Raw genomic sequence first — 25,776 nt, forward strand, 5'->3', positions numbered from 1 at the left:
TACTGTATTTTAGACTCACAGAAGCTTGTGTCTGGGTGTTGTAATGTATTTTAGACTCACAGAAGCTTGTGTCTGGGTGTTGTACTGTATTTAAGACTCACAGAAGCTTGTGTCTGGGTGTTGTACTGTATTTTAGACTCACAGAAGCTTGTGTCTGGGTGTTGTAATGTATTTTAGACTCACAGAAGCTTGTGTCTGGGTGTTGTACTGTATTTTAGACTCACAGAAGCTTGTGTCTGGGTGTTGTACTGTATTTTAGACTCACAGAAGCTTGTGTCTGGGTGATGTACTGTATTTTAGACTCACAGAAGCTTGTGTCTGGGTGTTGTACTGTATTTAAGACTCACAGAAGCTTGTGTCTGGGTGTTGTACTGTATTTTAGACTCACAGAAGCTTGTGTCTGGGTGTTGTACTGTATTTTAGACTCACAGAAGCTTGTGTCTGGGTGTTGTACTGTATTTTAGACTCACAGAAGCTTGTGTCTGGGTGTTGTAATGTATTTTAGACTCACAGAAGCTTGTGTCTGGGTGTTGTACTGTATTTAAGACTCACAGAAGCTTGTGTCTGGGTGTTGTACTGTATTTAAGACTCACAGCAGCTTGTGTCTGGGTGTTGTACTGTATTTTAGACTCACATAAGCTTGTGTCTGGGTGTTGTACTGTATTTTAGACTCACAGAAGCTTGTGTCTGGGTGTTGTACTGTATTTTAGACTCACAGAAGCTTGTGTCTGGGTGTTGTACTGTATTTTAGACTCACAGAAGCTTGTGTCTGGGTGTTGTACTGTATTTTAGACTCACAGAAGCTTGTGTCTGGGTGTTGTACTGTATTTTAGACTCACAGAAGCTTGTGTCTGGGTGATGTACTGTATTTTAGACTCACAGAAGCTTGTGTCTGGGTGTTGTACTGTATTTAAGACTCACAGAAGCTTGTGTCTGGGTGTTGTACTGTATTTTAGACTCACAGAAGCTTGTGTCTGGGTGTTGTACTGTATTTTAGACTCACAGAAGCTTGTGTCTGGGTGTTGTACTGTATTTTAGACTCACAGAAGCTTGTGTCTGGGTGTTGTAATGTATTTTAGACTCACAGAAGCTTGTGTCTGGGTGTTGTACTGTATTTAAGACTCACAGAAGCTTGTGTCTGGGTGTTGTACTGTATTTAAGACTCACAGCAGCTTGTGTCTGGGTGTTGTACTGTATTTTAGACTCACATAAGCTTGTGTCTGGGTGTTGTACTGTATTTTAGACTCACAGAAGCTTGTGTCTGGGTGTTGTACTGTATTTTAGACTCACAGAAGCTTGTGTCTGGGTGTTGTACTGTATTTTAGACTCACAGAAGCTTGTGTCTGGGTGTTGTACTGTATTTAAGACTCACAGAAGCTTGTGTCTGGGTGTTGTACTGTATTTTAGACTCACAGAAGCTTGTGTCTGGGTGTTGTACTGTATTTTAGACTCACAGAAGCTTGTGTCTGGGTGTTGTACTGTATTTTAGACTCACAGAAGCATGTGTCTGGGTGTTGTACTGTATTTTAGACTCACAGAAGCCTGTGTCTGGGTGTTGTACTGTATTTTAGACTCACAGAAGCTTGTGTCTGGGTGTTGTACTGTATTTTAGACTCACAGAAGCCTGTGTCTGGGTGTTGTACTGTATTTTAGACTCACAGAAGCTTGTGTCTGGGTGTTGTACTGTATTCTAGACTCACAGAAGCCTGTGTCTGGGTGTTGTACTCGGCCTCCATCTTGGCCAGCCTGAGGTTGGTGTCCTCCAGCAGAGACTGGATGTTCTCTGTGTGTTTCTTCTGCATCTCAAACTTCTCCTGTTCCATCTCTGACACGGCAGTGTGAACCTACAGGGGAAGAGGAGGAGGAGGAGGAGGAGGAGGAGGAGGAGGAGGAGGAGATTTCAAAGAGTCACTCAGAGCATCACTGTTTCCATAGGAAGGAAAATCATTTTAAAGTTAATGAATTCATGTTTTATACTTTTGTCGTACGATGGTGTCACACGACGAACATAGCTGATCAACCAGCTCTGTGTGAATTAACCAGTGGTGGAAAAACTCAGGGGCGGGATTAATGGACTGTGACGTCAATGTCCACGGGCCAATCACAGCACTTTTCTGAGCCTAATTATTCAGAAAACCCCAGACCACAGAAAATCCACTGAAAGTTCAAAGTTAAGTTTTTTGGGGTGTAATTGATGTCAGAAAACCTTCAAAAACCCAGAAAAAAAGAACAATAGCAATGTGATGTCATGAAACCTTTAAGATACTGTATGTTGAGCGCCTGATCATTCACGTGTTTATCCCCTACTAACTTGCCCCCAGAGAGTCAAACAACTCACTCCCTCGGCGAGCTCCACGAAAGGAGCCCTATAGGAATGGCATCCTCTGCCCCCTGCCCCAATGTTTTTCTGTAAATACATGTATTATTGCTGATATGTTAAGCATTGTATGTATCGTATGTCTTGATGATTCATTGAGTACAATGGACCGCAATGGAAACAAGCCCACGTGGCTTTTTGTGTTATCCTTTTAGTAGAGCTGTAACTGTTGGCCTACTGTTTTCAAAATAGTTAATAAAGTATTCAATCAATCAATCAATTAATCAATCAAAGATAAACCTCATCCTAAAAAAAGATAATTTGCATTACATCTGAGAAAAAAGTTCTCTAGTTTTGCTCATCATGTGATATAAGTGACCCTGAAAAGATGAGTGGAGATTTCACTAGGATCTTACTGAGGGCTGCTGACGGCTCAGTTAGCTAGCATTAGCGGGATTGAAAACACAGTTTTCCCAGGGCACAGGGCATTAATTTTTCAGCACCAAAAAAACCACACTAAGTTGGCCGAGGCATGAAAGAATAAAGATGCCCCCCCTTCCCCTCCCCTCCCTTCCTCTCCTCTCCCCCAACACTACAGTAGCAAAGCCTGGCTGCTTGAAGCAGAGGCTGCCAGTCTCATGCTATCAAAGGCTCTTCCTCTGACTTAACCCACCAAGACCGGGAACGCATCTGTGTCATTTTAAGATTTATTTGGCTATTCAAAAATAGCAGATCTACAAGCTCATGGCGCGGCACTCAGTGTGAGTGCCGCGCCATGAGCTTGTAGATCTGCTATTTTTTTTTAAATCGTGAAAATTTGTGCAAATCTTTGAATATATAAATGTTTTTAAAGAAACATTTTTAACTCTAATATTTGCTTCTGGGGGATTCTACAAATGTCTTCTAAATCCTAAGAGTTTTTTTTTTTTTTTTTTTTTTTTTACTTAAGTTGCAATAATATCAGTGGTTCTCAAATTATTTCATGTGAAGGACCCCCCAAAATGATATGTATTTAGCCGTGGATGCCCATCTGAAAATATTTTGTTCCAGGGACCCCCAGAAGCAAAGTTTTGAGTTAAATGTGTGTGTGTGTGTGTGTGTGTGTGTGTGTGTGTGTGTGTGTGTGTGTGTGTGTGTGTATATATATATATATATATATATATATATATATATATATATATATATATATATATATTCAAAGATTTGCACACATTTTCACTACTTTTTTCAGATCTACAAGCTCGCTAAGAGCTTGTAGATCTGCTATATTTGAATAGCCAAAGACATCGAAGTGACACAGCGGCGTTCCCGGTTTGAATGGGCTAAAGCCTGAGTTATACTTAGTTGCCGCGTGGGTGCCGTGCAACCGGAAAAAAAGCTGATCTACAAGCTCTAAACGGACGTGACAAACGCCGCTACGAGAGCTTGTAGATCTGCTAAAATTCCGGTGTGCGAGAGACACGCACACTAAGTATAACTATAAAGGCTCCAGGGCTTCTTACAGTATACGTGGGGGCTGATCTGAGAGATATGCATGGCCTTCAACTTCTACCCACTATATATACACCGTTGTGCCGTACCTTCTTCTCCCACTCCTTCTTCAAAGAGTCGGCGCTTTGATCCGACATCTTCCTCAGCTCGCCGATCTGCTTCTCTTTGCCCTCGCGGATGACCTGGGACTCCCGCAACACGCTTTGAACTGTGGGCAGGAGGAACACACAGACACATGCACTCAAAAAAATACGTCAGGGCCTGCCAAGTGGCTATACAGTATGTACATGCAGTGATGGAAGAAGTATTACATTTTTTTACCAGGTTGACAAACCTGGTCTATATCTACACTCGCTAGTCCTGACTTGTTTGCCTAGTCGTGACTTTTTCCTCGTTGGCTGGTCCTTTAGCCAATGAGGGCTCAATGTCCTCTCAGAATATGGGCTCTAAAGATGACCCGCGATACTGTGTTCGGCCACTGTATGTATCTCTATGAACTGTGGCGCTGTTCCTCATTTGGCCTTTCAACGTTGCCATGTTTAGTGAGAGCAATAAGAAACCATATGGGATCTATGAACGTTGCCATGTTTAGTGAGAGAAATAAGCAACCTGGTATAACATTTTTTTCGAATGTGATTGGCTAAAAGTTGCCTGTAGCCGACTGGTAGTCCAATCATGCAAAAAAAAGAGAAAAGAATCAGTCTGATTCGACTGCCGATCTCTCAGCCGAATCATGTTTTTATAAAAAAAATTGCATTCACCGACTAAGGGATTGGCAGTCGAATCAGATTCCCTCGATCGATTAGTCGCCTAATCGAGGTCAGGCCTAGTGTGTACGTATGTACGGATGAACCAGGCGTTGTGTGATAGCTCCTCCAGGGACTGAACAGCACAGCTGGCGAGCATCGAGCTACACCCGCGGGCGGGTCCCGTGTGGAGGAGACGCATCCCGCCACACTTTTTTTATCCTGAGTGTCCTGAGACATGCCTGACTGTAAACATCCCAGCTGGACCCCTTGGCGGTCCCCTCCCCGCCAACCTCTCTCTCACCTTTCTTCTCCAGCTTGCGGACGCTCTCCTCAGAGTCTCGGTGCTTGGCTCGGTGCACGGCCTTCAGCTCCTCCATCTCGCCGTTCTTTCGGTCCAGAATCTATGACAGGAGATTTGTTTATTTAGGCCATATTAGGAGGAAGAAAGGAAAGCTTTGCGCGCGCGCGCGCGCGTGTGTGTGTGTGTGTGTGTCAAATAATTGTAGTGGATTAAAAATATTTGCCCCTGAGATGTAGTGGAGTAGAAGTAAAATTATAGACAACTAGTAAAGTAAAAGTGCCTCAAAGTTGGACTTAAGTACAGTACTTGAGTAAATGTACTTGACCGTGTAGGGAAGGGGGGGGAGTGGTGTTCCCACAGAGAACTATAACACACAGATGTTATGATAAGAATCTGTCCTTGAGTACCTATCAAACGATGGAGAATGTTGAACTTGAATTACACGACGCACTTCATGTATATTTGATGTTTGTTTTGATATTGGATAGCTTTCAAATTTAAATGAAATGTAACTTGCACAACTTTTTACACCAGTAAACTTATGCTATGATTATCATGTGAAGTTGAACTCAGTCAAGTTAGACATTGGCCCTTTTTTTTTTGATCTACAAGCTCATGTGAGCTTGTAGATTGTCTGTTTCCGAAAAATAATAATATATTTTTTAAATTTTATCCCACGATTTAGTAACCCTTATTTTTCACCCTGTGCAAATTTTCTAAGTGATCCTGGGCGCTACACTCCCCTCACCAGCCTAGGGAGGCCAGGGCCGAACTCATGCCTCCTTCAATGCATGAGAGCCAACTGACCTTCTGGTCACCTGACAGGGGAGAGTTTCCCTGGTTGGACGTAGCGCGTGGAAGGAACACGTTATTCCAACCAGTTTCTTTCCCCTCCATCAGGCGCCCCGGCTGACCAGGGGGAGGCAGTATAGCGACCAGGATTACTGCATGTTTTTGTGAGGGTATTAACTACCCTGAGAGACACGGGGAGAACATGCAGACTCCACACAGAGTAGGCCCTTTCGCCAACCCCACCTAGGTTTTTTTTTTTTTTTTTTTCTTTTTTGTGAAACAAATAATCTGTGAAATCTGCATAACGAGTAGTTTCACTTTTGGTACTTTGAGTATATTTTGATGCCAATACTTTTCTTACTTGTCTTTCGCTGGAGTAAAAGTTGTGAATACAGAACATTTCCATGTATTTCTACATGGTGGTGGTACTGTACTGCTTCCATCTCTGCCCATTAGCTGCATGATGACACCAGGGAGTGCCAGACAGACAGTATGAAGACAGCCAGGCTGCTCTCGCTTTTAGCCCATTCAAACCGGGAACGCATACTGTGTAACCACTTAAACCATTATTTTATACTTAGGGCTATTAACTCTCTCAGTGCCAAGCCCCGAGTTATCCCGAGTTTTTGCTGAATGCCCTCAGTGCCAGCACGAGAAATCCTGAGTTTTAACTTTTTACTGTGATCGCGCTATTCTGTTTATTTTTCACCATAGGTTTCGAGTTCCACTTACTTCACCCACACCGGGATCCGGTTTCATGACGCAGATTCCGTTTCCGGTTCTCTTTTTTTTTTTTCCCGGTCATTTTCGTCCAGAATAGGGAAAAACTCGTTTTTTCACACGGTATAAAAAACGAACCGAGAGCTCCACTTCTATTTTCTTTAGTCTGGGTGACGGGACAGTCATCGTCGTCGTGTATCATATCGTACTTTAATCCGATCGGCAATCTGAGAAAACGTCACATCCGGTTTATGACGTATGCACTGTTTGAGCCTGTTTGGGGGGGGGGGGCGAGCGAGTCAGCGAGGTGATCAAGGTGTCTATTTGCTGCTCTCTGCTGGTAGAACTGTCGTATGTGTTTAAAACCGCAATCAGACAATTTATTTGAATGAAAAATTACAAAATAAATAAAAATAACACGCAAATCGCTGGCACTGGGGGAGTACTTTATGAAAATACTCTGGCAGTCAAAGAGTTACAAAATAGCAGATCTACAAGCTCATAGCGCGGCACCGAGTGCCGCGCTATGAGCTTGTAGATCTGCAATTTTTTGAAAAATTGTGAACATGTGTGCAAATATTTTAATATAATACACGTAGCATATATTTTGAAAGGGAACATTTTTTACTCAAATCTTTGCATCTGGGGGTCCCTGGAACAAAATATTTTCAGATGGGGTGGGGGGGGGGGGGGGGGGGGGGTCGGCAGCCAAATACGTATAACTTTGGAGGTCCTTGACATAAAAAAATTAGAGAACCACTGATACTGTAGCCAAAAAAACTGTTAGGATTTAGAAGACATTGTAGAATCCCTCAGAAGCAAAGATTTGATTTACAAATGTTCCCTTTGAAAAAAACATATATATATTCAAAGATTTGCTTTCATGATTTTTCAAAGAAATAGCAGATCTACAAGCCCGTAGCGCGGCACCGAAGCTTGTATATCTGCTTTTTTGTTTGTTTGTTATAGCCCAAAGAAATAAAAAATAATAATACACAGATGCGTTCCCGGTCTTAATGGGTTAATGCAGGATTCTACAGACTGAACATGGTTTGCGGCTCGCTGCCTCCTTAAGGAGCTTTATTATACTGTAGATCCTTTTAACAGCAGACATTTAGACTCGTAGACACAGCTGAGGGTTAATATCATTAATTCTGGATGTGTTTCATTAAAGCTCCTGTGTGCAGTTAACAGCTTCATGCCGGCACACAACGCCTTTATAAATGAAACAGACCCACAGTTTAATGTTATTACCTTCAGCTGTGTTTGCACGTCAAAAGGTCTACAGCTTACCAGGGTTCCATGGGTATTGTCTGTGACTAGAGAACCCACCGTGCCAGGTTTTTGGGTCTGATGCCGATCCCGTTTTTTCGAGTGTCCTAAACCACGGTTTTAACGATATTTTGTAGAAAGGTGCAACATTTTCTAATCAATTAGAAAGACATGCACTTAAAGTTTCTATTTGAGGACATTTGGTGTTAAAATAATCCTTGGCTAATAAGCCTTATATGACTAATAAGCCTTATATGAGTTAATACATTATAATTGCCCTATGTAACTACAATTTGAAATTAAAAACACCTTAAATATTTTATTTATTTCAGAAATAGCATGTCTTTCACTCAATAGGGACCGCTCCCGTCGCAAGTTGATGATGTCATTTGTCCATGTTTGGCGCAGCCTTATGGCATCTATGGAATGCATGTGCTAATAATATTAATAATAAGAGCAACAAAGCAATATTTTAAATACTTTTTATTAGCACATACATTCCATAGGGCTGGACAACACATGGACAAATGACATCATCATCGTGCGACAGGAGTTGTCTCTATTGAGTGAAAGATGAACTATTTCCACACAATCCTATAATATATAGCGTAACTAAGTGTAATTATACTTAGTTGTATACTACTGAGTACACTACATACTAGCCAAGCTCCTTTGTCCCCTCTACATCGAATCTCTAATAGCCGATCTACAAGCTTTTGAGCTTGTAGATCTGCAATTTTCGGCGAATGTTCACCCCCCAGAATAGGGACACTAGGGTTTGAATTTTTTTTTTTAAGAAGAAAAAATGTTTCCGTCTACAATGACATGCCCAAAATAGGGACACTGGGTTTGGTTTAAAATCTGGACAATTTGGCTGCATAACTGCCAACACTGGTGTTGTCAAAAAGTTTAAAAAATAATAATAATAATAATAATAACAAACAGCCGATGTATCATACGGGCCTGGCTCTAGACTTGACTGATGGCGCTGGGTCTTGGTCGTCTTATCAAGGTGAGTGGCATTAAGTTTATTCTTCTATTCCTGGTATTTGGTGTGTGGTGGTGAGTGACTGGGGGAAGCTCTTAAGATGTCACATGTAGTCACATCAGAGGACACACAAACTCAAGCAACCAAATGATCCTGTGGGGATGGTATTAACAACAACACAGCCAATTTGCAAGAAAAAATTACAGGACAAGTCCAACAAACAAACGGTGGTAACGCTGGTACCATGGGTCTTTTAGCAAACACAAAAAAAAAGAACAAGCGTGAGACCCTCTGCAAAGCAGTCCAAATGCCTGTAAAAGAGATGCTTTTCAGCCATTTTTGGCGGCATAAGTGCACTCAGCTGATAATCCTGTCACGCTGAGAGCCAGGGAGACGGGGAGATGAAAGCAAACCATGGGAGTAGGGGAGTGGGAGAGGAGGGCGGGAGAAAGTTAACAGAAAATGTAGGGATGTCCAATTTTAGCCATGTTGCAACCTAAAAGAAAGGCATAATGTTTTTTTTTTGTTTGCTTTTTGCTAGACCCACTGAACAAGGCAACAGCAGGAGTTCCAGAGAGATTGCACTTGGGAGCTGGAAACAAAATGACAGCTTTTTAGGGGTGACACCTATTCCATAATTTTGCTCTTAATGCATGGAGACCCCCAGCACATGGCTGTCTGGTGATCCTAAAACTCATTCAGTGCCTATAGAGGAAGAGGACCTACAGTAAATTAGGGTGACAACCATTCTCTACGACACACATCCAGGTATTGTGGGGGCTGTGGTCGAGTCCTCCGTTGTCTTGTATGTGCAAACACGTCGTGTAGTTAACGGATTCATTGCTTTTAAATGTTAAAAAAAATATTAATTTGGCTCTGTTGTGCTTCACTATGTAATGTGCTCTAAATCAGCACTGAGTAGTTTCTGAAACACTTGCAATTGTGTAGCCTCCAATAAAAGGTCATAAAGACCTATTTTCTATATAAAAACGAGTCGTTCAATAGTCACATTAAACTCCAGAGTCTGATTCGACTAGATCAGTGGTTTTCAACCTTTTTCATGCCAGGGACCCCTAAAATGATATAAATTTGGCCGCGGACCACCATCTGAAAATGTTTCGTGCCAGGGACCCCCAGAAGGAAAGACTTGAGTTAATGTTCTCTTTGAAAAATGTATATATTCAAAGATTTGCACACATTTTCAAGATTTTTAAAAAACAGCAGATCTACAAGCTCATAGCGCGGCACTCGGTGCTATGAGCTTGTAGATCTGCTATTTTTGAATAGCCAAAACTAAGTGGTTAAAATGATTCTGAGGCTATGTTAACTAATTTAGCTGGGGACCCCCTGATAGCCCCCCCAAGGACCACTGGTGGTCCCCAGACCACTGGTTGAAAACCCATGGACTAGATGAATCCTGAGTCAGGGACAGCCCTAGTGTAGAGCGGGACATTTTGTTATTGGATGTTGACAACCAGGATTTATTTTGTGTTTTAGAGAACATGTGTCCAGTGGTGGAGGCAAAACGCTTACGCAAGTAAAAGTACTGATGTAGTTGAGTAGAAGTGTAACATATTGAGAACATTGAAATACCCTGGGCGGGGTTGGCGAAACGACCTATACTCTGTGTTGTGGAGTTTGCATGTTCTCCCCGTGTCTCCTAGGGTAGTTAATACCCTCACAAAAACATGTAGTAATCCTGGTTGCTATACCGCCTCCCCCATGACAGTCAGGGCGCCTGATGGAGGGGAAAAGGAACTGGTTGGAATAACGTGTTCCTTCCACGCGCTACGTCCAACCAGGGAAACTCCCCCCTGTCAGGTGACAAGAAGGTCAGTTGGCTCTCATGCATTGAAGGAGGCATGAGCTTGGCCCTGGGCTCCCTAGGCTGGTGGGGGGAGTGTAGCACCCAGGATCACTTAGAAAATTGGCACCGGGTGAAAAAAGGGTTACAAAGTCTTGGGATAAAAAAATTTGAAGAAAAAAAAAAAACAATGAAATACTAAAGTAATGTAAAAATACCTCAAAACTGCTCTTAAATGCAGTACTTGGGTAAACGTACGTAGTGGTCTTTTCAGTGTACACTACACTGCACTAGGCTACACAAGTAGTACTGTACAGTTTGACTACAGTGTCTCACTGTCTTATAAATAATATAATCACATCGTACAGCTAAAGCAAAGCTAACGTCTGTTGGCGTTTAACGTCGCATTGCATTTCACACGGCTCCAAGTCCCTTTGTGTGTGTGTGTGTGTGTGTGTGTGTGTGCGTGCGTGCGTGCGTGCGTGCGTGCGTGCGTGCGTGCGTGCGTGCGTGCGTGCGTGCGTGCATGCGTGTGTTTGAGATAAATAAAACAACTGATTGTTTATGCACTCCATTGTTGTAACGAGTTTAACACCTGAGGTGATTAAACACACACACACACACACACACACACACACACACACACACACACACACTATTGATCCAAAGCTATTAGTAAACAATGGCGGGGACCGCCCCGTTTCGTTTTAGGCAAAAAAGACAAAGACCACTAGCCTTGCACACTGGCGTATACATTATTCATAAGAGCGCTAATTAAAGCTGGGGCTTGCCTGCATGCACACCATCCACTGGCACTCGTTATAGTATATATATATTTATATATATATATATATATATTTATATATATATTTATTTACCCCCCAACCCACCCGTGGGTCCTCTTTGAAGACATTATAGGGGGACGGCTGGGCAAAATGAACAGAAAATTGAATCAGACACGGCTCACAATCTGTGTGCAATTAGTGTGATTTCCCTGCAATGACACGGCCAGTACACACACAGAGAGAGAGAGAGAGAGAGAGGGAGAGAGAGAGAGAGAGAGAGAGAGAGAGAGACAGAGAGACAGAGAGAGAGAGAGAGAGAGAGACAGAGAGACAGAGAGAGAGAGAGAGAGAGAGAGAGAGAGAGAGAGAGACAGAGAGACAGAGAGAGAGAGAGACAGAGAGAGAGAGGGAGCTGTCACCCTGTCTCGTGTCAAACAAAAAGGAACGACGGACAGTTTAAAACGGAGAGAAAATTGGAGTGTTTTTCTTTTTTATTAAAAGCTTCTGTGTGGGTAGTAGAAAAAGGAACGGAGAGAGAGAGACGTGACAGATCCCAGGTGCTTGATCTGAAGCCTAACTGATAGCCCACCCGCTAGAAATTAAACCGTCTTCACTGCCTTTCTTTTTCTTTTTTTCTCCCCCACCACCAGACCCACCGAGAGGCTTTGAAGACCATCTGAGGAGAGAGTGATGAAGAGCTGATTATACTGTATGGAGGAGGGTGGTGGAGGGGTGGGGGTGGGGGGGGAGCTGTTTCTTTTCTTTTCATTAGCCAGCAGGTTGGGACTCAAGAAACGCTTGATAGGCACCTTGAGACGGGTTATACGCCTAATTTACGCCCGCTTTTTTATAGACGCTCGCTCACACATCTAAAACAGCAGATCTACAAAAACTCACACAACGCAGCAGTGGGATTGAGCAGTGGATAAATAGGTGGTAGAGTGCATGAAGCACATTGGGAATCTAAATGATTCCCAGGTTAAGATCCCTCATTGCTCCCCCTGGGTTAGCATGAAAGTGTCCTTGAGCAAGACACTGATCGTGAAAATGTGTGAAAATCACTTTTAACTCAAATCTTTGCTTCTTCGTCCCTGGAACAAAATGTTTTGAGATAGGGGTCCGTGGCCAAATACATATCATTTTGTGGTCCTTGACATGAAAAAGTTTGAGCGCCACTGATATAGAAACATTTGTAGAATCGGCCTCAGGTCTTAAAAGGGTTAAAGTATGGCCGATTTATTTAACACAAAAAATAATAAAACGTTGGCCCAAAAATAGCAGATCTACAAGCTCATAGCGCGGCACCGAGCTTGTAGATCTGCTATTTTTTTTAAATCATGAAAAGTTGCGCAAATATTTGATTTTCTTGAAAAATCGTGACAATTCGTGGCAAAATCTTGGATTATATATATTTTTAAAGCGAACATGTGTAAAATATTTAGTTCCAGGAACCCCCCAGAAGCAAAGATTTTAGTTACAAATGTCTGCCCAAAAAAATTAAAAAAAACAAATATTTATACAAAGCCATTGTTGGGCCTTTCGTTCTTACGTTCTGCACATCTGTGTCGTGTCTCTGTTGCATGTTGAGTTTCTCCTCCTGGTGCTTGGCCTCCAGCAGCTTGATCCTCACGCCAACCTGGAGGCAACACCAAAGAGAAAGTCACATTTATACAAAATAAATGAATAAAAACGTAGAAGCAAAAAACCCTGTGTGACACAGAGCTGTGGAAAAAAAAGACTATGTTACTGTAAGCCTCAGGTGTTTTAGTTTTGATTTACGGGGGGAAATACATTTGGTTGCCAAGCAGCGATATTAACCAAATACGCTGCATGAGTATTTGTTGCATAGCAACACGTGCAATAATATTTAATTCCAGGAAGAAATCCATGGCAGTTTTCATTTGATACGTGAGATATCGAAAACCACAGCAAAGAAGCACACACACACACACACACACACACACACACACACACACACACACACACACACACACACACACACACACACACACACACACACACACACACACACACACACACACACACACACACACACACACACACACACACACACACACTATTGCTATGCTTGTGAGGACATCAACATTTTTGGACAGCAATGTAATCCATTTTGCCTATTTTAAACCGTAAACCTAAAAGCCGAGAAATAGCAGATCTACAAGCTCACAACGTGTCGCGCTGTGACACGTTGTGAGCTTGTAGATCTGCTATGTTTCGGTGCAGGGAACTGGCACGCAACTATAAGCATAAATCATGTTTAACTCTTAATTCCAATCCCTAAATATAACCTCTAGCCTAAATGTCTGTAATCCTAATGAATCTGAATAGTTTTCTAATTGTAAACGTACTGTATGTCTAACAAGAATTATCTGGATAGCATATCCAATGTGAGAGTGTGTGTGAAATAAATCAATATATCAACCAATAACTCATACCAAATATCAACAACGTTTTAGAAACAGGGACAAATCGCAACCACCAGTCTTTACAAGCACCTTCACAGAAAAACAAGGGCAATGTCGCTTACAATAAGCAGACATGGCAACCAATCATGACGCGTTGCAGACCTTTTTTACCGAACACGCCCCCTTTCCACAGCCACGCCCCCACCATATATATATATATGTTACAGGGTGAATGGAGAACCAGGTAGATTGAAGAAGGCGCGTTCGTTTTTACCACCCACCCAGCAATTCTGTAGAAGCAACACTAGAGGGAGCCACAAGCCAGGCTTGTGCACAAACATATATGGCTGCGACCACACACACACAGTCAGTCACACACACACACACACACACACACACGCGCACACGCACACACACGCACACGCGCTCATGCTTTTTTTGGTTTATTGAAAGCAGGACTGTTAAGATACTTTTATTGTGTTCTGGCTTTTGCTTTACTTTCTCCCTGACACACACACACACACACACACACACACACACACACACACACACACACACACACACACACACACACACACACACACACACACACACACACACACACACACACACACACACACACACACATACAGTGATCCATGAAAAGAACTATTCTGTCCCTATCGGTTTACAACTCAAACGGCGCTGAGTCGACTAGTAGAGCATCGGCCGGTCAGCGCGGGCACTCGCGCCCGGAGGCGCGAGGGCGCGCTTCCTCGGCCTCAAGCTCCACTAAGTCGGCGCGCCTCCGTCGTGGACAAGCGTGTGCGTGTGCACGCGTGTTCAGCGTTCCCCTAGCGTAGCTTCCTGGTTGCTATGTGGGGGGGAACAACAAAAGACAGGTCCGCGTCGGCACATCAAAGCCCCGCCTCTCCGCGTTCTCCTTCTCCTCCTCCTCGGAAATCATGTTTAACTCTTAATTCCAATCCCTAAATATAACCTCTAGCCTAAATGTCTGTAATCCTAATGAATCTGAATAGTTTCCTAATTGTAAACGTACTGTATGTCTAACAAGAATTATCTGGATAACATGTCCAATGTGAGAGTGTGTGTGAAATAAATCAATATATCAACCATATACCATATGGTTGATATACCATATGGTTGATATACCATATATATCCTTCTCCTCCTCGGAGGAGGAGAAGGAGGACGGTTTATTTCTCAGCCTCACGTAATAAACCCCCGCCTCGCAGCGCCGCGTCCTCTCCTCCTTCTCCTCCTCGCGAGCCTCGCTAATAAACCCTATCTCGAAAAGCCCCGCCTCGCCCCGAAGCCCCGTGCCTAAAAACGAGCGCTCTGTCTTCAATCTACCTGGTTCTCCATTCACCCTGTGACATATATATATATATGAACAGAGGTGCACGCCCACAATTCAGTCTAAACACATCCCACAAATGACAGGGTGTTTCTTAGAGAGTGTTACACACACTCTCAAAAAAATAAATTCACCATAAAACAACCTTTTATCGATGGTGAGGACCAGGAAAATGGTTCCTCACGATGTCTAGTCCTGAAATTCCACTATACTTGTGGGGTACATGTGTTCCTCACACGCATAGCATTTCACCCTAAACCCTAAAACCTGAGTTTAATTGTCGTGCACCCCGAAATATGTGATATCTATGTTGACGATTAATTGTCACACAAATAATTGCGATTAACAATTCAATTGTGTTTTTGCAATTGAAACATTGCATTGTAGGCTTTGTAATCAAAAAGTCCACATGACACATTTAATCATGTTATACTTTCAAAAAACGTTTAAAAGAAAACTGAAATAGCTGATCTACAAGCTTACAACGCATCACAAAGTAATGCGTTGTAAGCTTGTATATCAGCTATTTCTGCTTTTTTTCAATGTATTATTTTTTTTCAACATGGAAACGATTATGAGGCAAAGATAATTGCGATGTTCTCAAATTATTGTGATTAGATCCTCACAATGTGTATTTCTCAAAATTCTACAATACTTTGTGGGGACTTCTGGTTCTCGCAAGTATAGTAGAATAATACGCACGCACACGCACACACACACACACACACACACACACACACACACACACACACACACACACACAGACAGTGGTGTTGATGAATCAAGGCTCATTATCATTGTAAAGCGTGTTTATCCAGACGCAGGGCTTCAAAGCGCCGTGTGAAGCAGACATGTGCCGTACAGCGCAGAGTCTGTTTACGTCTGTTTATGTGTTTGTGATGAAATCTCCTATCAGTCTGCGGCAGAGGCTCACACAGAGTGAAAGCCTCTATGGTGCGCTATGGTGCGCAATGCACGAGCATGTGCAAAAGTCAGTGTGTGCGTGTGCGTGTGCGTGTGCATGTGCGTGTGCGTGTGCGTGTGTGTGTGTGTGTGTGTGTGTGTATGGATAACAAAGTGCACTCTGGTATTTTGGGAGGATCAAAAGTTCAACTGTTGTCATTGCCTGTTGGAACAGCACACCCTGAACTATTCATATACTCACTCACACACACACACACACAGTACATGCTCCATGTGCATGTGTGAAAACACACGCACACACACACACCTGCGGAAACCCCCTCCAACCACATTATTGATCATGAGGGACAGACAGAATATGAAAATCCTTCAACTAATAGGTATGTGTGCATACACACACACACACACACACACACACACACACACACACACACACACACACACACACACACACACACACACACACACACACACACACACACACACACACACACACACACACACACACACACACACACACACACACACACACACACACACACACACACACGCACGCACGCACGCGCGCGCGCGCCTAAAGTTCGTCAAAAACCCACACACTTGCATTGAGAGTTATTTCTTTCATATGAACTATATACTGTAGACTCAATTTCAAATGTCAAATGTATTGGTACGGAGTACGGACCGACCCACATTTCCCACTCTCCCAACCTTTTTTATTTCTCCTTGGAGCAAAAAAAAAACACAATGCATGGGTTTGGTTTCTTTCTAGGGAAGATGAATGGGCTCCACTTTGATGTTGATACACATGGAGTTTAGTCAATGTTTTGGTGTGTTAGTGAGTCACGGAGCGGGCCGGGGAGACACACAGCACTTATTTCCAAGCGTGGTGCGTTGGTGTGTGTGCGTGCGTTGCGTTGCCGTGCCAATGTTTGACAACATCCTGAGGCATAGTCTTGTTTGTGTTACAATCATCAGAGTCATTAAGGGAGAGTGTCATTCATGATGCGAGGGTACATTTCATGTACTAGCGGTTTGAGCCGCTATACACAGCCCTCACACCTATGTTGCACCGCCGATCCGACCAATATGCCCATATTATGTTGATCTCTGTTATCTGTCGGTCCTGATCCCTTTTATTAGCCTGGAATCCAGGCCGGATTGGCCTGGATTTTCTGACACAGTCCTATGGTCCTAATTGACCCGTATTTCACAAACGTCACCAATTACGTACAGGCAAGTCAGGGAGTGACTCGAGTTTTACATTGGAGAACACTGGTGTAAAAACACTAAGATGTACAAATGTACTGTGACAAAAAATATATAATTATTATTGTTGTTATTATTATCATTAATTCTCTAACTGAATAGGGGAATGCACCAAAAGCTAATATAAACATAGAGCGTATGGAAGCCAAAATGATCGACATTAGACTTCCCGCTATAGCGAAGGAATACTTGTACTTTATCATCAGGCTGAAATGGCGGAGACTCTGGTGACGCACGTCTTTGCTCACACTTTGCTAAAGACGCCACAGATAGCTCGTACCCAGCTCTGCCTTTCCGTATGGCCTCTCAAAGGCGCTAGAACGGCGGATCAGATTTACCATGCTGCTGGCTGCTACCGAGCCCTTAACACATTGACCGCCGGGCCCGTAGTTCTACGGGCCGTTAAATCCAACGGTAAAGCGCCGATCCCGTAGCCTACGGGCTGTGGTGCTTTTTCCTTTTTTTCAAAAAAAAAAACTTTTTTCAATTTTCTAGTACGGCACATTTCATTGTAACACCACCGGAAACAGAATTATTTGGGATCCGGTTTTGAGGATCACGCCGGCTCCCATTCTAAAGCGCACACTGAGACGCCATTTTCTTCGATTATAGTTTTTCTCCTCGCTGATCACTGTTTAACATAAACCGTTCTAACTCAAACATGGATGCCCCGTTTGACACGTGGTTTGGACTGGTAGACGCAGGGAGATGTCCGCGATGTTTACAAACAGTGCACAGATCAATCTTAAGGATTTTAACGAGGTCTATGGCGACGTGAAAAAAACAAAAAACAACAATAAAACGTTGGCACTGGTGAGTACATTATGAGATTAACCTCTGGCTGTCAATGTGTTAACGGGCCTAAAAGAAAGAGATGTACGACTGAAGGAGACGCATCTCTTCTTCATCACATTTCAAGTATGCACTTTCATGCTATACAATATATCCTTCCCCTTTAACCCATTAAGACCGGGAGCAAATTTAGATATATTTGGCTATTCAAAAATAGCAGATATACAAGCTCATGTAAGCTATGAGCTTGTAGATCTGCATTTTTTTTTTATTGTGAAAATGGGTGCAACTCTTTGAATATATAATACATATTGTATATATATAAAAAAAAATAACCGAACATTTTTAACGCCGATCTGTGCTTCTGGGGGTCCCTGGAACAACATATTTCGAGATGGGGTTCCGCAGCCAAATACATATCATTTTGGGGGTCCTTGACATGGAAAAGTTGGAGCACCACTGATATAGCAACATACTGTTAGTTAGGATTTAGAAAACTTTTTTTAGATATGTATTTGGCCGTGGACCCCCATCTCAAAATGTGTTGTTCCAGGGACCCCCATGAAGCAAAGATTTGAGTTACAAATGTTCGCTTTTAAAAATGTGTTTTCAAAGATTTGCACCAATTTTCCCCCAAAAAAATACACAGATGCGTTCCCGGTCTTAAAGGAGCACTTCACCCCTGGAAGAAGTTTTCGGTCTTTTAATGAAGTTTAGGAGTCAAGAAACAAGATCCTGGGTTTTTTTTGTGAATAATCTGTGTTTTTAGATATCTAGTAATCTTTGCAATATTCGTGACGTTATTTGCATCATGAGAGATTGGTCTCATTCCTTTCCGCACTACATGTCTCGGCGTGTCTCAGTCAGACCATCTCAAAAGACAGCCCCAATGGGGTGTCCGTAACACTTTGTTCAACCTTCTTTCGCCACTCGGCCACTCCCATTAGCTGCGGCCAGCGGCCCTCGCAGAGTGAGGCATTACTTTACCTGAGTTATCTTCTGATAGTTGTACTTGAATGTTGACATGAAATAATAATCCTGTGTAGTGTTTCATAAGCGCAAGCTTGAAAAAAAAAATACAGCGTGGAGTAGCAGCGCTGGTAAACAAACACCGTCACGAAAGGCTAGGATCATAATACCAAGGATGTGACAGTGATGTCAATACTATGCGACACGGAAGTGAAACTGCATGAAGATACTTATATGTCCCAGTGATATGACATCACTAACGAATCCTTGGACATAATATGTAACTAGATGAACGTTTGCGAGGACAGCCAGTGTTGCCAGATATTGTGAGAGAAATAAGCAGCCAGGTCTATGAAAACAAGCCCAAAAGAAAAATAACTATGCCAAGAGCACTTTACCTAGACATGGGATATTATATATTTGAAAATTGCTGATCTACAAGCTCACAACGCTTCGCAACCCATTGTGAGCTTGTAGATCTGCTATTTACAAAAAAATCTTGAGGGGGAAAAAGTCCAAAATGTGGATTTTTTGCAAAATATTTTTATTTGCTTTTCAAAATGTGGAATATTTTTGACACATATTTGTTAGGGGCTCCCTGCCACAAATTATAATTTCAGATGGGGGTCTGTGGAAAAATACATGAACATGTTTGAGAACCACTGGTTTAAACAGCAATCAAAACATTTGGAAACAAGCCCAAATATCAACTACATTTTAGAAAGAAGCCGCTTATAATAAGCAGACATGGCGACACTGGCATGCTGTTTGGATGTTATTGTTGGAGATCACACCCACATGGAACCTCCCCTGCCACAAGGCACCAAAGCATTCTGGGAGTTGAAGTTATAGGCAGTGATACGCTGTGGTCCCCCTGTGGTCCCCCCTGTGGTCACCCCTGGAACTTCTTCCAGGGGTGAAGTGCTCCTTTAATGGGTTAAAAAAAAAAAATAATAATAAAGGAGGGGGAAAAAAAAAACTCTGTGAACTTGAAGTCTTCCGTCTGTTTCTGCTCTGCCTCTCATGTTGTCTGATTTACCAGCGTTTCTTGTGCAATCCACAGGACCACAGCGGAGCTGTCACACAAGAAAGGCAAGACATGTGAGAGAAAGAGAGAGAAATATAGGAGATCAGAGGGAAAGAGAGAGAAAGAGAGAGAAAGAAAGATGGTAGGGGGGGAGGGGGGGGGGGTGCTGATTGAAGCGCGGAAGAGAAAGTTGAGAGCAAATTCCACCGGCGGGCCGGTGAAAAAAAAAAAACATGTGTGGGGGGTGGTGTCACTTTCTCATCACCTCTTCAAATGCTCTTTGGAGAAAGTTTGTCAAACTAGATCAGGGGCGTTTGGAACTTGTTTATAAAAGGTGTCAGCGGAGGGACGAAGGAAGGAAGGAGGGAGGAGGAACGTCACACTGACACCTGAAGGCTTGGGAGATGCCTTCATTCAGCCCGGGCTGCTGGGTGGGCTTTCTGGACCCCCTCCTCCTCCTCTTTCTCTGCTTCACAGTGGTGAACAGCGTTAAGCGCTGTAAAATGACATGTTCTTTGACTGTTCTGTTTTTTTGTTTGACACTACACATCTGAGAGCATAAAGTGTTGGTGTGAGAGGGTGTGTGTGTGAGAGGGTGTGTGTGCGTGCGTGCGTGCGTGCGTGCGTGCGTGCGTGCGTGCGTGCGTGCGTGCGTGCGTGCGTGCGTGCGTGCGTGCGTGCGTGCGTGCGTGCGTGCGTGAGTGAGTGAGTGAGAGAGAGAGAGAGAGAGAGAGAGGGGGGGGGGGGGGGGGAAGGCAAATGCAGTTGTCTTTACTATCTGCGAGTACAGTACTCCACAGAGCAGGGATGCGTTTGTGTGTTGCTTTCTTCTCAACCCGAGAAGGGTTGGGACAATGGTCTGCCATCCATGTACAGGGTCCTGTTGTTTTGTGTTGCAGATTAAAGATCAAACAACATTATATTTGTCTTTGAAAAGCTTAACTGGCAACGGCTTATAAAAACACAACTTATTGACACAAGGAATAAACAGTCACACTTGTGTGGATTACAGTAAAATTGTAATGACAATCACATTCACTTAATTCAGAAGTGTTGCGCTGTTTAACTCTGCAGCCGCACTGAGGCGCTTATATGTTATGTTATGTTATGTGTATGTTATATATATGTTTGCTTCATAAGCTCTAGCCTTTGATTGCCTTTCAATAAAACCAAACACGTTACTGTTTATAGAGAATGTCATGCGGAGAATGTCATGAGGCTGTAATATACCGTTTGGGGACAACATAACATAATTAATGGGTAGCGGGTAGTGCCAAGGGATAGCGCAGGGCGGAAGATAGGGCCCTATGTCCCTTCCGTGCTCTGATCAAGACCTTAATTCGATTGCTAGATAGTGTGGAGGGCAGTGATTCAGGAGTCCCGAGTTGGGGTTGGCTAGACCGCACTCTCACATCGCATCATAGCAATTCATTGTATTTTGTCCTGATAATACCGTAACTTTGGGGTAAAAAAGAGGAAGCACATGCATCTACAGTATATAGTCTGTCTATACACAGCACCCTCAGAAATCAATGATTTTCCCTCTAACCACTTCAACACTATATATATATATACACTTAGTTGAACGGAATCTCCCTACTAGTCCCCCTCATGTTTTCGCTCTAAACAAAATATTCGCTGGAAATATGGTGATCTACAAGCTCGCAAATCAGGGGTGTGCCGATATATCGCTTTTCGTATAGATGTATCGTTGTGGCATTTTTGGAAAAAGAAAATATATATTTGTTGCAATAATAATAATGCAAAAACAGAAGTATTTATTTGCATTTGCTTTTTTCCCCCCCATATATTTTCATGATAAAAAAGTGCCATATATGGTATTGTATCAATATTGTGAGCCCAATATTGTGTATCGTATCGTATCGTGAAATTTGTGTATCGGCACACCCCTATCGCAAATCATTGCAATTTAAGCTTGTAGATCAGCCGTTTTCTAGCTAAATGTTTGTCCCAGAACAGCCATAGGGTTCAAGCGGTTCAAAAAAAGAAGAAGAAATAATTGCTTTAGGCAGGCAGAGCCACCAAGCAGTAACTTAATCATTATGGCACCTTTTATGCAATCTCAGATAAAAAACATAATCTCTGGGTTCTTTTCGTATAGCTTTGCCAGCTTAGCCGTGCCATGTGCCATGTTCCAGAGCCAAACTTTAAGGCTCAACGTCTTACTCCTCCTTCTAAGCACTGTAAAACTATCAGATAAGAGAGAGAGAGGCCCCCCGTTCCTTTGAGTTACAGAGACCCCGAGAGAGCCACAAGAGCACCATGTCCCAGAGGAGATGAAGACAGAGAAAAGAGATTGCATCATTATGCCATCTGGAAAGCAAAGGGACTTGATCCTCACTGTTAAGCCATTCAGACCTGGAAAGCATCCGTGTCACTTTAGGTTTCTTTAGCTATTCAAAAATAGCAGATATACAAGCTCATAGTGCGGCACCGAGTGCCGCGCTATGAGCTTGTAGATCTGCTATTTTTGAAAAATCTTGAATTTTTTTTTTTTATTTATTTTTTTTCAAAAAAGGATTTTAGGATTTAGAAAACATTTTTAAGAATCGCCTCAGGTTTCAGACCGGGAACGCATCTGTGTGTAACCACTGTATCCATGTTTTAGACTTTGGGCTATTTAAAAAATAACAGATATACAAGCTCGTAGCGCGGCACCGAGTGTAACTGTATTTGTAACTCAAATCTTTGCTTCTGGTGGGGGTCCCTGGAACTAGATATTTTTTTAGATGGGGGTCGGTGGCCAAATACATATCATTTTGAGGTGTGGTCCTTGACAAGAAAAAAGTTGTATTAAAGCATTAAATATTGTTGTATCAAAGCAACATACGTTTTTTTCAGAAAACTGCTAGGATTTAGAAGACATTTTGTAGAATCCTACCCAGAAACAAAGAATTGAGTTAAACATTTTTGCTTTAAAAAATAAAATAAAATAAAAACGTTTTTATACTGTGTTTTATGATGTGTTTATCACTTTACTAAAAAATCCAATAAAAAAAAGTATTAAAATGTTTCTGCATCTGCAAAAATAATGAATAGAAAAAAAATGACAGATTTTTTTCCCGGTTTCAAAGGGTTAAGCTGTGGCCATTAGTGTGTTGGGCCGCTTGGAACTTCACACGACAAGGGTCTTTCCAAAGCTGCATGGAGCTTACTGGCAACCCCACCCACCCCCCACCCCCCCACAGGAGGGGGAGAAGGAGGTCACTTTGATGACAACGCACTTACAGTATGTCACAACTGTCCGGGTGGAAAAACCTTGTATGTGGCAGAAATGTTCCTTTATTATTATTATTTTTAAAAAACATTTTAAAATTGTGAAAATAGCAGATCCACAAGCTCACCTCGCCTCGCGACGAGAGGCATGGTGTGCTTGTAGATCTGCTATTTTCCACTACTTGTGTGTGACACTCTTATGTATGATGATTAGCGCCGTAAGTTATGCAAAGACATGTGAAAACTGTCTGAAAAATGTGAAACTTGAGAGATACGAGGTTTCTGCCCGACACACACACACACACACACACACACACACACACACACACACACACACACACACACACACACACACACACACACACACACACTGCTATCTCAGAAAGACAGTGTATGCCACTGTAATCACATCACTAGGGGCCACTAGGGGGGGCTATTAGGGAATCTAACTTAATTTAACAGTTTTCGGATGCTCGCTTCCAGTGGTGGAAAAAGTACTACATTTTTTTTACTTCAGTAAAAGTATCAATACCACATTATAAAAAGTACTCTGTTACAAGTAAAAGGCCAGTGTTCAAAATGTTACTTGAGTAAAAAAGTACAAAAGTATTGGCATCAAAATATACTTAAAGTACCAAAAGTAAAAGTGCTAAAATGTTTGAAAATAGCAGATCTACAATTTACTACTTGTAGATCTGCTATTTTCAAATAGCCTGCGTATAAAACAGGACTAACGCAGGTGTCCTATACCTAGTTATTTCATAGGAACCAAATGGACCATTACAGCAGTGGTTCTCAAAGTGGGGGTCTGGACTGGGGACCCCCAGGGGACCCCCAGGGGACCCCCAGGGGACCTTGAGGGGGTTCCAGGGGGTCTCTGGAACCCCAATAATCGAGCCTTATTGGTGTGCTATGCACTCTCTTACCAGACCAGAGATCGGTGTTGTTCTGGATCATGGGATTGTTTGCTGTGCCCTCACCGGTGGTGGAAAGAAACTAAGTACATTTACTTAAGTACTGTACATAAGTACAATTTTGAGGTATTTGTACTTTACTTGAGTATTTCCAGGTTCCAATACTTTTTACTTCTACTCCACTACATCTCAGAGGCAAATGTTGTACTTTTACTCCACTACAATTATTTGAAAACTTTAGTTACTAGTTACTTTTCGGATATAAATTATGATATTATGAAACATACATTAACCACGGCGGCCATAGCTGAGTGGTTAGTGAGCCCGCCTAGGGAACCAGCTGGCCCTGGTTGCCCCATGTTCGATTCCAGGCTATCCCAGCATATGTGCCGATGATATGAAATTTGTCCCTGAGCAAGACGCTTAACCCCAATTGCTCACAGGTTCTCATTGGAAACAAGACCGCAAGGACTTTCATGAACGACCTGTTAAAAGGAATTATCCTTATCCTTATCCACTTCAGCCCTATTTTATACATAGGCTATTTGAAAATAGCCGATCTATAAGCTCACAACGCGACGCGTTGTGAGCTTATAGATCTGCTATTTTCAAATATTTTAGTACTTTTACTTTTGGTATTTTAAGTACATTTTGATGCCAATACTTTTGTACTTTTACACAAGTACATTTTGAATTCTGGACTTTTACTTGTAACAGAGTATTTCTATATTGCAAGTATTGATACTTTTACTTAAATAAAACATTTGAGTACTTTTTCCACCACTGGCCAGATGGTACAAGAGGAACGGGCCCAGATCGATGTGCAGATTGTGCTAAATAAATAAATAGCTCTTTGTTTCTAACGTTGAGACATTTAACTCAATAAGACCGGGTTATCAGTGATTTTTTTTATTTATTTGGGCTAAAAAAAAAAAGCATTTTTTTTTTTATCGTGGAATATCTTTGAATATATATATATATTTTTAAAGCAAACATTTGTAACTGAAATCTTTGCTACTAGGGGGTCCCTGGAACAACACATTTTGAGATGTGGGTCCGTGGCCAAATACATAATTATCTAAGAATGTTTTCTAAATCCTAACAGTGTGTAGCTATATCAGTGGTGCTCCAACTTTTCCATGTCAAGGACCCCCAAAATGATATGTATTTGGCCGCGGACCCCCATCTCAAAATGCGTTGTTCCAGGGACCCTCAGGAGCACAGATCAGAGTTAAAAATGTTCACTTCAAAGCATACATATATATATTCAGAGATTTGCAAAGAAAGTCCACGATTTTTCAAAAAATAGCAGATCTACAAGCTATACAGATCTACAAGCTCATAGTGGGGCACTCTGTGCCATGCTATGAGCTTGTAGATCTGCTATTTTAAATGGCCAAAGTATAAAATAAAGATTTAAGTGGTTACACAGATAAGTTCCCGTTTTTTAAAGCAGGGACGTGCAATGACGTCTAAGGTGTTGATCTTATTTAGTTTTGTCTACAACTGAACGGATGACACATCAATGACTGCTTTTATGACTGCTGTGCCAATACAAAAACAAGTACATATACATTTGAAAAGACAAGAACGAAGTGGGTTTGCTCACATGGGTATCACACATCTAAATAGTTGAAACAAT

General features: G+C 42.3%; 1 protein-coding gene across 1 annotated transcript in view; it reads right to left on the reverse strand.

Moving 5' to 3' along the window:
* The window catches only part of cep112 (centrosomal protein 112), a 206,174-nt gene that overhangs the window by 138,945 nt on the left and 41,453 nt on the right, over positions 1–25,776 (reverse strand). Inside the window, exons 9-12 of the mRNA XM_080448099.1 lie at positions 12,769–12,855; positions 4,859–4,958; positions 3,898–4,016; positions 1,701–1,844 (exon numbers count right to left, since the gene is read on the reverse strand). Coding sequence (XP_080304225.1) covers positions 1,701–1,844; positions 3,898–4,016; positions 4,859–4,958; positions 12,769–12,855 — 450 coding nt within the window. The remainder of the gene's footprint in view (positions 1–1,700; positions 1,845–3,897; positions 4,017–4,858; positions 4,959–12,768; positions 12,856–25,776) is intronic.

This window comes from Gymnoscopelus braueri (genome assembly GCF_963280865.1).
Source record: "Gymnoscopelus braueri genome assembly, chromosome: 13".
NCBI classification, from domain to species: Eukaryota; Metazoa; Chordata; class Actinopteri; order Myctophiformes; family Myctophidae; genus Gymnoscopelus; species Gymnoscopelus braueri.